This window comes from Mesoplodon densirostris, chromosome 13 (genome assembly GCF_025265405.1).
Source record: "Mesoplodon densirostris isolate mMesDen1 chromosome 13, mMesDen1 primary haplotype, whole genome shotgun sequence".
Classification (NCBI taxonomy): Eukaryota; Metazoa; Chordata; class Mammalia; order Artiodactyla; family Ziphiidae; genus Mesoplodon; species Mesoplodon densirostris.
In genome coordinates this window covers 57,001,369-57,016,647 of record NC_082673.1, presented here as the reverse complement: position 1 = coordinate 57,016,647, position 15,279 = coordinate 57,001,369, and the positions used below count along the sequence as shown (strand labels likewise).

At 35.1% G+C, this 15,279-nt stretch overlaps 1 protein-coding gene across 11 annotated transcripts in view; it reads right to left on the bottom strand.

The window, feature by feature from the left end:
* The window catches only part of VPS13B (vacuolar protein sorting 13 homolog B), a 791,444-nt gene that overhangs the window by 633,927 nt on the left and 142,238 nt on the right, over nt 1-15,279 (bottom strand). For all 11 annotated transcript variants that reach the window (XM_060116063.1, XM_060116054.1, XM_060116052.1 and 8 more), the window contains one exon: nt 4,296-4,477. In XM_060116063.1, coding sequence (XP_059972046.1) covers nt 4,296-4,477 — 182 coding nt within the window. The remainder of the gene's footprint in view (nt 1-4,295; nt 4,478-15,279) is intronic.

Genomic DNA, 15,279 nt, shown 5'->3' with positions numbered 1-15,279 from the left:
CTAGCAAACAGAATCCAACAGCACATTAAAAGGATCATACACAATGATCAAGTGGGGTTTATCCCAGTAATGCAAAGATTCTTCAATATATGCAAATCAATCAATATCATAAACCATATTAACAAATTGAAGAATAAAAACCATATGATCATCTCAATAGATGGAGAAAAAGCTTTTGACAAAATTCAACACCCACTTAGGATAAAAATTCTCCAGAAATAGGCAAAGAGGGAACCTACCTCACCATAATAAAGGCCATATATGACAAACGCACAGCCAACATTGTTCTCCATGGTGAAAAACTGAAACCATTTCCACTAAGATCAGGAACAAGACAAGGTTGCCCACTCTCACCACTACTATTCAACATAGTTTTGGAAGTCCTAGCCATGGCAATCAGAAGAGAGAAAGAAGTAAAAGAAATCCAAATCGGAAAAGAAGTAAAACTGTCACTGTTTGCAGATGACATGATACTATACTTAGAGAATCCTAAAGATGCTACCAGAAAACTACTAGAGCTAATCAATGAATTTGGTAATACTGCAGGATACAAAATTGATGATGCACAGAAATCTTTTGCATTCCTATACACTAATGATGAAAAATCTGAAAGAGAAATTAAGGAAGCATTCCCATTCACCATTGCAACAAAAAAAATTAAAATACCTAGGGATAAACCTACCTAAGGAGACAGAAGACCTGTATGCAGAAAACTATAAGACACTGATGAAAGAAATTAAAGATGATACAAACAGGGCCTCCCTGGTGGCGCAGTGGTTGAGAGTCCGCATGCCGATGCAGGGGATACGGGTTCGTGCCCCGGTCTGGGAGGATCCCACATGCCGTGGAGCGGCTGGGCCCGTAAGCCATGGCCGCTGAGCCTGCGCGTCCGGAGCCTGTGCTCCGCAACGGGAGAGGCCACAACAGTGAGAGGCCCGCATACCGCAAAAAAAAAAAAAAAAAAAGATGATACAAACAGATGGAGAGGTATACCATGTTCTTGGACTGGAAGAATCAACATTGTGAAAATGACTCTACTACCCAAAGCAATCTACAGATTCAATGCAATCCCTATCAAACTACCAATGGCATTTTTCACAGAACTGGAACAAAAAATTTCACAATTTGTATGGAAACACAAAAAAACCCAAAGAGCCAAAGCAATCTTGAGAAAGAAAAAGGGAGCTGGAGGAATCAAGCTCCTGACTTCAGACAATACTACAAAGCTACAGTAATCAAGACAGTATGGTACTGGCACAAAAACAGAAAGATAGATCAATGGAAAAGGATACAAAGCCCGGAGATAAACTCATACACCTATGGTCACCTAATCTTTGACAAAGGAGGCAAGGATATACAATGGGGAAAAGACAGTCTCTTCAATAAGTGGTGTTGAGAAAACTGGATAGCTACATGTAAAAGAATGAAGTTAGAACACTCCCTAACACCATACACAAAAATAAACTCAAAATGGATGAAAGACCTTGGGCCTCCCTGGTGGCGCAAGTGGTTAAGAGTCCGCCTGCCGATGCAGGGGATACGGGTTCGTGCCCCGGTCTGGGAGGATCCCATATGCCGCGGAGCGGCTGGGCCCGTGAGCCATGGCCGCTGGGCCTGCGCATCCGGAGCCTGTGCTCCGCAACGGGAGAGGCCACAACAGTGAGAGGCCCACATGCCGCAAAAAGAAAAAAAAAAAAAAAAAAAAAGGATGAAAGACCTAAATGTAAGGGCAGAAACTATCAAACTCTTAGAGGAAAACACAAGCAGAACACTCTATGACATAAATCACCACAAGATCCTTTTTGACCCACCTCCTAGAGAAATGGAAATAAAAACAAAAATAAACAAATGGGACCTAATGAAACTTAAAAGCTTTTGCACAGTAAAGGAAACCATAAACAAGACAAAAAGACAACCCCCAGAATGGGAGAAAATATTTGAAAATGAAGCAACTGACAAAGGATTAATCTCCAAAATATACAAGCAGATCATGCAGCTCAATATCAGAAAAACAAACAACCCAATACAAAAATGGCACAAGACCTAAATAGACATTTCTCCAAAGAAGATATACAGATTGCCAACAAACACATGAAAGGATGTTCAACATCACTAACCATTAGAGAAATGCAAATCAAAACTACAATGAGGTATCGCCTCACACCAGTCAGAACGGCCATCATCAAAAACTCTACAAACAATAAATGCTGGACAGGGTGTGGAGAAAAGGGAACCTTCTTGCACTGTTGGTGGGAATGTAAATGGATACAGCCACTATGGAGAACAGTATGGAGGCTCCTTAAAAAACTAAAAATAGAACTACCATATGACCCAGCAATACTACTACTGGGCATATACCCTGAGAAAACCATAATTCAAAAAGAGACATGTACCACAATGTTCATTGCAGCTCTATTTACAATAGCCAGGACATGGAAGCAACCTAAGTGTCCATCAACAGATGAATGGATAAAGAAGATGTGGTACATATATACAATGGAATATTACTCAGCCATATAACGGAACGAAATTGGGTCATTTGTTGAGACGTGGATGGATCTAGAGACTGTCATACACAGTGAAGTAAGTCAGAAAGAGAAAAACAAATATCGTATATTAACACATATATATGGAACCTAGAAAAATGGTACAGATGAACTGGTTTGCTGGGCAGAAGTTGAGACACAGATGGAGAGAACACACGTATGGACACCAAGGGTGGAAAGCTGTGGGGGTGTGGGGGTGGTGGTGTGATGAATTGGGCAATTGGGATTGACATGTATACACTGATGTGTATAAAATGGATGACTAATAAGAACCTGCTGTATAAAAAAATGAATAAAATTTAAAAATTAAAAAAATAATAAGTCAATAGGAGTATACAAATTCCAAACAAGTGTAAAGAGGATATTAAGTAGGAAATAATAGCAATTCTTTAAAAAGTAGTGTAGCTAAATCATAATAAAAGGAAACACAACAGAAAGGTGATAGAAACAAAGACAAAAAAAAACTATAGTCACAAGTATAAATGGATTGAATTTACTAGCTAAAAGGCAGATTAGAAAACTTGGTCTATAATATCTAGTTATACGTTATTTCCAGGACATATACCTAAAGATAAAAACAGATAGGTTTTAAGTAAAGAATGCAAAGGGAATTACATCAAATACCAACCAAACGAAAGCTAATTGTAACTATGTTAATATAAGAAAAAATAGATATGTCAAAAGACTCTCTAAGGAATAGACTCACTACATTTAATAAAAGAATCAATTCAAAAAGAAAACATAAATATGTGTGACCTTAGGGGTATATGTTTATACACACATAAGATCTGCGTACTATTTCAGGGTATTCACAGAATTTGAAGCCCTTTCATAAGCCCCAAGTTAAGAACTTTTAAACAAATGAAACATTTGTCCCATAATTTCTTTATAGAATCCTAAAAACCTGCTCCAAAACAACTGTACAATTTTACATTAGGCAATGGCTATATCAAATAAAAAGGCTCTAATTAAAATGCATTTTTTAAGAATTTATAAGATATTCCCTATAGTAAGGTCTAAACTTAAAACCTTAAAAAGCATCTTATAACAACAAAACCAGTTTTATTTTAATAAACAAATGAAGTATAAGATAAAAATAACGTTATCATTTTAAGCATGATTGCACTTAATAAAAATATATCCTTTTTGTGTCACTGACAAAAGTAACATTATTTTGAGCTGAAACAACTAAAAGAAGCAAGCCTTCTGCAATTTTTCTTGTTTATCTACAAAGTGAGTGATAAGATGAAGATAATATACTGGCATCAAAGCAGATTTTTAGTTTTCCATAGTTAATTCATTCATTCAGGGTGTTAAGACTAATATTTTCCACATTAAAAAAATTAACTTGCTTATGAAGTGCTGAAGTACTATAATTAAGAATTTTATTCCACTCTACCAGCATAATCAAACATATTGTATTTATACTTGACTTGGTTATCATTTCAAACATACAGACTGATCCCCTCAAAAGTTATCCAAGTAAGGCCAAGGGATGAATTGTACAAGGAACTGGTGAAAAATAATCTCTTGCAACTACAAAATATATCCACAAGTTGGTGGCAGAGAACAAAACTGAGTGGCTTAACTCATATCTTGGATTTTACACAGGAGCTATAAAAATCTGCTTTCATAGAAATACACTACAATTTAAGTTGATCATGCTATACACATGAATTTGAATGATAAAATATTAGTCACCTCTAATAAGAGTTTTCCATACACTTGTCAAGAAGAGTGTGTTCTTACCTATAGTTTGGAAAACTTCATTCATCAAAGCTTCATTCACTGCTGAAGAGCTGACATTTCCAATATGAGACCAACTTTGATAAATTGCTTGCAACAGAAGTGTCTGTGCTCTTGTAGCTTGAACCGTGAGATTTGGAAGTTCAAATATACCTTCAGTTATAGCAATCTGAGATCTTTTGGTCCTGCATAAGAAAATACAAAGCATAACAAACAATATATTAAATAACATTTATAAACAACACCATATAAAGTAAATTAGGATGCAAGGGAAGAAAAGGTATACACAGAAATTATTTTAATTAGAATTAAATCAAAGAGATACACAATTCTACTAACTTTAAATATGTTTCACTATTTCAGAACCTCTAACAATAATAAAAAATAAAAATACAAACAGAATAATGTGCACACACACATTCATACACATATATTCAGCTCAAGCGTTATATTTTTTAAATCAAGTCAATCAAAAATAACAGTGAAAATAATACTAATTAACAGTTAAAATAGGATTTACTAGCAGATCTGCCTTATTCTCTTTTTTAAATTTGTTTTTTATACACTTTTGAAAGGTTAAATTCCAGTTACAGTTATTACAAAATATTGGCTAGATTCCCCATGCTGTACAATACATCCTTGAACCTATTTTACATCCAATAGTTTGTACCTCCCCCTCTCCCCACTGGTGACCACTACTTTGTTCTCTATATCTGTGAGTCTGCTTCTTTTCTGTTATATTCACTAGTTTGTTGTATTTTTTAGATTCCACATATAAATGATATCATACAGTATTTGTTTTTGTCTGACTTATTTCACTTAGCATAATGTCCTCCAAGTTGATCCATGTTGCTGCAAATGGCAAAATTTCGTTCTTTTTTTTTACAGCTGAGTAGTATTCCAGTGTGTGTGTGTGTGTGTGTGTGTGTGTATGTGCGCATGCACCACATTTTCTTTATCCATTCCTCTGTAGATGAACACTTACATTGTTTCCATATCTTGGTGACTGTAAATAATGCTGCTTATAAACACTGGGGTGCACATATCTTTGCATATTAGTGTTTTTATTTTTTTGGATATATACCCAGGAGTGGAACTGCTGGGTCATATGGTAGTTCTAGTTTTAGCCTTTTGATAAATCTCCACACTGTTTTCCACAGTGGCTGCACCAATTTACATTTACAAAAACAAGTCTCAATAAAATTAAAAGGACTGAAATCAGACTATATGTGCTGATCACAATGGAATTAAACTATAAACTAATAAAAGAAAGGTATCTGCAAAATCCTCAAATATTTAGAAATTAAAAACATAAAATACAATTAAGAACATAGTAGGTAAAATTCAGAAAGTTGCATAAGACAAAACTTTTGAAAAAGTATAAAATGATTTTAGAAAGGACACTGATATGGATGACAGAAAAGGACAATATACATAATCAGTGTTCCTGGAGAAAAGAGCAGATAAAGAAAAAAATTCTATGGGCATTCGTTCCAATAAATGTAACATGGAGGTACCAGTCCTTCTCCAGAACTTCCCTTGTTTTATACTATCTTCCCACCTGTCCATTACAGACTAGTAAAAACAATCAGCGTATGTGCACTAACTATTTAACCATAAGAAGAATATAAAGGGATTTCAAGCTATAGTCCTATACAGTTGAGATACCAACAGAGTCTCATGTCAATTGGTTACCTTTGTATTTTCCAGGTATACTTTTTTTTTTTTTTTTTTTTTTTTTGGCTATACGCGGGCCTCTCACCGCTGTGGCCTCTCCCGCTGCGGAGCACAGGCTCCGGACGCGCAGGCCCAGCGGCCATGGCTCACGGGTCTAGCCGCTCCGCAGCATGTGGGATCCTCCCAGACCGGGGCACGAACCCGCGTCCCCTGCATCGGCAGGCGGACTCTCAACCACTGCGCCACCAGGGAAGCCCTCCAGGTATACTTTTAATTTCATCATCTTTCAAGTCAATGGGCTCCTTTTCTAGCCATTGCTACTGCAGCTGAGAACCACCATGCTAATAAACTTAATATCCTTCAAAGTCAAGACTGGATTTTTACTTTGCAGTTCCTAGGCCTATAAAAAAATGAGTTATAATGTTGCTGTGACTTTGACTGTTTAGGTCTCAGATTAGGCCTAGCTGGTCTTCAAGCTTCATTTTAAAGCTGTTCTCTAGAAAATCTATAAAATCAGCATATATTTATTAATTGCCTATTCTGTAGCAGTTATGCACTAGCTACCTAGGAAGTATCTTAGCCGTTTTAAAACATCAATGAACAAAACAGAAAATTAAAATCCCAGTGTCCTCATAGTTTATATTCTAATGGGGACAGGAAACAAATTAAAAAGTTGATCAATATAAGTAAACAAATGATATAAGGAAGTTAGAAGAGAAATGCTCTTGGAAACAGAAAAAGTAGAGCATGGAATAGGAACTACTGAAGAGGGAGCAATTTCATATATGGTGGGTACATCATATTAAAAGGATAGGTTTAATTCCAAGCAAGACATAAGCAGACTTGAAGGAGGTAAGTGACAGTTGTGTGGGTATCTCTGGAGAGTGATTCAGGCAGATGAACAGTCTATGAAAAGGTCCTGAGGTAGGACTGAACCTGGCAAGTCCAAGCAATGGCAAGGAAGGCAGTGTGGTTGCAGCAGTTTGATAATAACCTAATTCATTAATTAAGTTGGTTTTCCATGGTTATTATCCATAAGAAATACCAGAACAGGCTTTACACAGCCATTCATCTGAGACTGCATCAAAGTCTGACTCCATAGGGTTCACTTTCCTTGAATTTACTTTTATTTTTAAATCTCTTTAACCTTATTTTCAAAGTTTTTCATTTAAGGTACTAGAAGTAGGACATGAAATTTTTAAAATATCAATTCCAATTCTGGCTAAATCACTTATTTGTTTCATGTTTTTAGGAAAAAGATATATATAACTTCTCTGAGCTTCACTTCCCTCTTTAAAAGCCAAGTATAATTATCCCTGCCCAATCTACCACAGATGACTATAGTGAAAATCAATTACATTTAATATTTAAAGCTTAACAGATACAAGGTTCTTTGCTAGGAACTGAAGATACAGGCACTATCTTTACACTCAAAGAATTCAGAATCTAGTTGTGAGACAAGTAAACCAGTAATTATAATTTAACATAATGAGTGCTATAACAATGTTATGTACAGGTTCCTGTGAGATACACTGAAATGGTTGAGGAAAAAATGCAGGTGTTATATTTAGAAATGACCCATAAACATGAAAAGACTCTTAAGCCTCACCAGTAAAAAGGGAAATTCAAACTAAAACAATGTATGACTCTTTTAACCTCTCAGATTAGCAAGACCTCTCAGACTCTAACTCATCTTCTAGGAATCTATCAGAAAAGAATTTTCACAGGAGCCTGAAAGGATATTTACACAAAGACAGTGTTTTCAGCATTATTTAAAATAGCCTAAACCTGAGAAAATCTCATCGTTGAATAAATTCTGACACATTGATTTGATGCAAAACTATTCAGATATTAAAAAGAATGAAGTTAGACGAACCTACTGATATGAAAGAATATGCTGAAATATGGTAAAAATGTATGTAGTTGCATTATAATATGGTTCCATGTAATGGCAGGAAGTGGTGGGTTACCCACACATAAAAGTATGTCTTCATGTGTTTGTATGTTGAGATAAAAAATTCTGGATAGAATTATTGATAATATTCATTGCTGGAAGATGATAACAGAGGATGACTTTATGTGATCTTTTCCCTTTTTTCCCTATATAAATGTCTCTATTGTTTTGCTTGGTCCTTTGAGAAATATATATCATTATTTTTTCAAAAGAATTTCAGAAACTGCAATACTTCAAGAATGGACTATAGAAATCACAAACTATGTCAAAATGAATTAATTTCATAAAACATTTTTAAAATGTGAAGGTAAGATATGAGCATTATCAACGTATCAAACTACCTCCACTCCCTGCTCCGACACTGAATTATCAAATTATTTCTTACCTTCTCATAGACATAAACTTCACTTTTAAGTCAGGCAAAGAAAGACAAATATCATATGATATCATTTACATATGGAATCTTAAAAAATGATACAAATGATTTTATTTACAAGACAGAAATAGACTCACAGAGATAGAAAACAAACTTATGGTTGCCAAAGGGGAAAGGGGGGGATAAATTAGGAATTTAGGATTAACAGATACACACTACTGTATATAAAATAAACAAGGACCTATTGTATAGCACAGGGAACTATATTCAACATCTTGTAATAACCTATAATGGAAAAGAATTTGAAAAAGAACATATATATATATATATATATATATATACACACACACATACACATATATACAACTGAATCACTATGCTGTACACCTGAACCACTGTAAATCAACTATACTTCAATTAAAAACATTTTTAAATTAAAACAAAAACAAATAAACTTCACTTAAAACCTCCAAAAGAGGAATTGTATCAACGAAGATGGTAGAGTAAGGTAAGCCAAAAGTCTGTCCCTCCATAAAAGCAACACAAAAGCTGGCAAAAACTGTCAAAAATCAACTTTTTCAGAACTCTAGAAACTAACCAAAAGCCTGCAACGAACACGGGAACACGTAATAAAAATAAAGTAAAATTAAAAAAAAATTTTTAAACAGCTCAATCTCAGTAGGAACAGTGAACTTTGTGGTATTTTTATTTACCCATGTTACATCCCCTGGCCCCCAGGCTCAGCAGTAGTACCAAATAGCTCTTATCCCCAGTACGACCTGTACGTCTTGATAAACTGTTACTTGACGTCTCTGTATTCCTAAAAGGTATAAATATTTGTAGGATCTCAATGTCAAGTCAGTGGAAGAGCTCCAGTACTTCTTGGTCTCATATGCGTGGTTGAAAAATTAACAGCCATGACTGCCAGATTTATTAACAAATAATAAATTTATGAATTTAAAAAAAGAAATTGTGGTTGTTTGTTCTGACCTGTCTGGTGGCTACATAGAGAACCAACTCAAAGAGCCTGCTTTCTCTCTCTTAGTTCAGAACTCTCCCAATACTAAAACAACTACCCAGGAGCATTTGTAGAAAACATATACAGGCAAATGTACTGCAGTAGTCCTTGCTGCCTGGAAAAATAGACAAGACAAGGGGCAAAAAAAGAGACTAACCAAAATCTTAGAAAGGCTGGGAAATTATGCCTTCAGGAATAAAAACACTGAAAAGCTCAGACACCTTCCTGGCAATACAGAAGGCCACACACATGCTAAGCACTGTGCACTTGCAGAGAAAAGACAAGAGAAAGGCCTTAAGCTCTCACTTCTGGCTGACTTTCAGGGTATGCACAACAAGAAAAGGTGGCAGAGTTGAAAACTGCCTGGTTGAGCTTTGAAGACATTCCTCAGAAGAAACCATGGAGGACACATGGCAGTGGGATGAAATATTCAAAGTGCTGAAAGAAAGAACTGTCAATTAATAATTGTAATTCCGGGGCTTCCCTGGTGGCACAGTGGTTAAGAATCCACCTGCCAATGCAGGAGACACAGGTTCGAGCCCTGGTCCGGGAAGATCCCACATGCCGTGCAGCAACTAAGCCCGTGCGTCACAACTACTGAGCCTGCGCTCTAGAGCCCACGAACCATAACTACTGAAGCCCATGTGCCACAACTACTGAAGCCCGTGCACCTAGAGCCTGTGCTCTGCAGCAAGAAAAGCCACCGCAACGAGAAGCCAGTGCACCGCAACGAAGTGTAGCCCCACCTCGCCACAGCTAGAGAAAGCCCGCACACAGCAACGAAGACCCAATGCAGCCAAATATAAATAAATAAATTTATTTTTAAAAATAATCATAATTATAATTCCGACTTAACTATTCTTCAAAAATAAAGTAGAAATCTCCCAAGAAAGGAAAGTCCAGGATCAAAAGGCTTCACTTGTGAATTCTACCAACATTTAAAGAAGAAAAAAATACCAATACTCTTCAACTTCTTGCAAAAAAAAGAACAGAAGGGAATCCTTCCCAATTTCTTCTGTAACATCAGTATTACCCAGGTACCAAAGCCAGACAAAAACAACACAAGAAAACTACACACCGATATCCCTTGTGAACATAAATGCAAAATCCTCAGTAAAATACCAGTAAATGAAATTTGGAAGATTAAAAGCATTATACACCATGACAACTAAAATTTATCCCAGAAATAAAAGAATGGCTCAAGAACTCAATGCAATACATCATATTTATAGAAAGAAGAGGGGAGAAAACATGTCCATATCAACTGACACAGAAAAAGTTCGTGACAAAATCCAATACTCTTTCATAATATAAAACACTCAACACACTAAAGAGAACTTCCTCAATATGATATAGGACATTTATGAAAAACACACAACTAACATCATACTTAGTGGTGAAAGGCTGAAAGGTTTCTCTCCAAGATCAGGAAGAGTCAAGTATTTTTCTCTTGCCATTCTATTCAACATTGCAGTAAAGGTTCCAGCCACGAAACCAGGCAAAAAAAATTTTTAAGGCATTCAGATTGTAAAAAAAAAGAAGTAAAACTATCACTACTCACAGATGACATGATCTCATACCTTGAAAACTATAAATACACACACACACACACACACACACACACACACACAGCAATGAAGGGAGCTAAAAACAAGTTCAACTAAGTTCCAAGATACAAGGTAACTACATGGAAATCACTTTTATACCCATATACACTTAAAATGAACAATCTGACAAGGAAATTAAGAAAACAATTCCATTTATAATAGCAACAAAAAGAATAAAATACTTAGGAATAAGTATTTCACCAAAGAAGTGTAAGACTTTTACATTGAAAACTACAAAGCATTGTTGAAGGAAAGTAAAGAAGAGATTAAATAAATGGAAAGACATCCCATGTTTATTGATTGGAAAATTTAATACTGTTAAGATGACAGTACTCTCCAAATTAAGCTATAGGTTCAATACAATCCCTATCAAAATCCCATCTACTTTGAATAAATGATTAAACTAATCCTAAACTAATTAAATTCATATGGATTTACAAGGAAACTTGAATGGTCAAAACAATCCTGAAAAAGAAAAACAAAGTTGGAAGACTCATGCTTCCCAATTTCAAAACTTACTACAAAGGTACAGCAATCAAATACACATAAAAATATAAATCAGTGCACTAGAGCTGAGAGTCTAGAAATAAACCCATACATCTATGATCAATGGACTTCTGACAAATGGTCAAGGCCAATAAGTGGGGAATTAATAGTCTTTTTAACAAATGGTTTTAGAACAACTGCATATTGAAATACAAAAGAATGAACTTAGACCCCTACCTCACACCATATACCAAAAGTAACTCAAAATTGATCAAAAAGCTAAAACCATAAAATCTTAGAAGGACACATAAGTGTAATCTTCACAATCTTAAAGAACAATTTCTTAAATATGATACCAAAAACAAAAGCAACAAAAGGAAAAACAGATAAATGGGACTTCATCAAAACTTAAAACTTTTGTGTATCAAAGGAAACCATCCAGAAAGTGAAAACACAACACACAAAATGGCGAAAAAAATCTGCAAATCATATATCTACGAAGGGTCTAGTGCCTGGAATATGCAAAGAATTCCCACAACTCAACAGCAAAAAGATATACAGCCCAATTTAAAAATGCACATAAACAGTCATTTCTCCAAAGAAGTTACACAAATGGCCAATAAGCACTTTAAAAAATGCTAAACATCATTAGGGAAATGAAAAGCAATACCACAAAGAGATACCACTTCACACCCACTAAGATAGGCATAATAGGAGAAGAAAGAAAAAAAAAGCAGAAAATAACGAGTCTTGGCAAGGATGGGGAGGAATTGGAACCTTCATACATTGGAGGTAGACGTATACAATAGTACAACCACTGTGTGTAACAACTTGGCAGTTCATCAAAAAGGTAAATATAGTAATTATATTGTTAGGTATATACCCAAGAGAACTGAAAATGTTGTTCATATTGGAGCTCATATATGCATGTTCATAGCAGCATTATTCTTATTAGCCAAAAAGTAGAAACAACCCAAACTTGCAACTGATAAATGGATAAACAGAATGTGGTATATCACTATAAAGTAGTTATTATTTGGCCATAAAAAGTAATGAAGTACTGATACATGCCACAACATGGAGAAACCTTGAAAACACGCTAAGTAAAAGAAGCTAGACAGAAAATGCCACATACTGTATGTGGCATTCTCCATCCAGAATCACGGATAGAGTCAGGGTTTTCTTTCTGGAGTTTTGAAAATGCTCTGGAGTTAGATGGTGATGATGACTGCACAACAATGTGAATATACTAAAAACCAATGAATCGTACAGTTTAAAATAATTATAATAGTAAATTTATGCTATGTGGATTTTATCTCAATTAAAATTTAAAACCTCCCTGAAGTATTCAGAACTCTGTTCCTAGGAACACTGGTCCAAGCAACTAACGACTGCCCTTTCTTACTCGAAAATAACAAAATAAATACAAAACCCTGGGATCATCTGTCTCTCTTAATTAGCATGCCTCATAATTTAAATATACAGTTACACATTAACACATCTACCACCCTGTCCATACAGCTCTCAAATATTTAAAAGCAATATGTGGCTCTACCTAGATTTACCGTTCAATCCACAAGCCTGGTCATATTTTGCCACAAAATCAAAGGATTGTAATAAATAGACAAGGAAATAAATATGCACTGAAGGGACTTCCCTGGCGGTCCAGTGGTTAAGACTCCACGCTTCCACTCAGGGGGCGTGGGTTTGATCCCTGGTCGGGGAACTAAGATCCTACGTGCTATGCAGTGGGGCCAAAACTCATTTTTTATTTTTATTTATTTATTTATTTTTTTTTTTTTTTTTGCGGTATATGGGCCTCTCACTGTTGTGGCCTCTCCCGTTGCAGAGCACAGGCTCCGGACGCACAGGCCCAACGGCCATGGCTCACGGGCCCAGCCGCTCCGCGGCATGTGGGATTTTCCCAGACCGGGGCACGAACCCGTGTCCCCTGCATCGGCAGGCGGACTCTCAACCACTGCGCCACCAGGGAAGCCCCAAAACTCATTTTTTAAATCTTTTTAAATAAATTTTTTAAATGCACTGAATAGAAGATTCCTTAAACCAAGCAGGTGAGATAATAGAGATCAAATGAGGCAGGAGAAAAAACAATAGAATCTAATTCATATATTTATATTTCATTAACACTACTGGCTCCTTTTGCTTTTCTAACATTGTGGCCATTCTTTACATCACTTTCTTGTCTTTTATTACAGGTTTAAAAATTGAGTGGCGGTTCTCTTTCTACTATGTTCTCAAATTTCTGTTCAAAATTCTTGACCAAAACAAAAACAAAAACAAAAGCACAACAGTTTACCAGTAGTGATACTAAGTAAACAGAACAGACATTTGGAAACCTACAATATAAAAATGTATAATTAATCTAGCCACTCTATCTTTAGCCAGATATTCCGTGGTATTTAGGAAGTCCTATGGTGTAGCAAGAGCCATGTTCTTATAACTACAGCAATAATTATTTATAAGGCAAAATTACAGTCAGGATTCTTTTTACAAGTGGGTCTTTACTTATTTCATAAAAACTTCAGCTACTGTATACGGTACTCTTTCAAGCCATCAAATGTCACATAAAATGATTCCCAAATGGATAACACAGACTTGAATAAAAACTTAAACATATGCAAATTCAAAAAGATTAATTTAGTCTACATTTTAATACTGCCCAAGAGTAGGGGACAGTTCTCTCCTTCAGGTTCAATTTAATTTAACATCAAAGGAAATAACTCACTTTACAAAAGCCAGAATTCAACAATAAACAAGTAAATTATAGCATACAAGTATGGCATGTTTTTGTGGTTTATTTTCCAGCTATAACTGACTGCAAATAAAAGTACATTTTATTATACTTCTGTTTAATATTCCAGTAGCATTTGAACTAAAATAAACCATTTATAAATGATTTGGCAATAGATGGTAGACTATAGAATGTACCTGCTAGTATAACAATATCAATGAAGAGGGGTTTTTTCCTCTTTTGTTTTTGTCAATTCTGAGATATTTCCAACAGGTTAACTAGTATAGAAAATAATAAAACCTATGTATCCATTTCATCAAACCATACCATCATACTGTATTTGCCTCAGAAATTTTTAATCAATAGCTTTTACAACTTTAAGCTATTTGGCGGGCTCATTAAAAAGTCAATGAAAATAAACAATAAAAGTATAATTTTCCTTGTGATTTATACCACTACAAATTTATTTAAACTCGGCATAAAATAAAACAGCTCAATAAAATTCACACTAAAATTATCTAACAACTTCTGGACTTACCTCATGTTTTTGAAATATCACTAAACCTACATTTTAACAGTGAAGTTGGTGAAAATAAAATAATTTATTTAACAAATGCCTATTTCACATATCCAGAAGTCCTAGTCTGAACATATGTTCATATTACAGAATAGGTTTAAAAAACTATCAATTCAAACATTATTCTCTAGGGAAAAATAAATCCTAATGTAACTAGCGGGATAAACAACTCATTAAAACTCAACTTGGACAAACTCCAGGATAAATTTAAGGAAATAGAAACAAGTAGGTCTTGATTGTGTAGTAACAAAGACTGAAAATAAATATGCCCTAATTAACAAACACTTTAAAAGATTCGGTCTGTTCCATTTGCTGACAAATTACAATACGGAGCTGACAAAAGTTTTGGACCAATCTGGCACTGCTATAAAAAAAAATTCTTCTTTTGAAATTTTAAATAAAAAACATGGAAGTGATTCTTATTACTCGATGCAAAGGAATTAACTTAAACAATCCATTCACACTCACAGCAGTACTATAAATTTTTTGCCATGCATACACTTCAGGAACAACCATCCATTCTTTTAAAATCAACACACC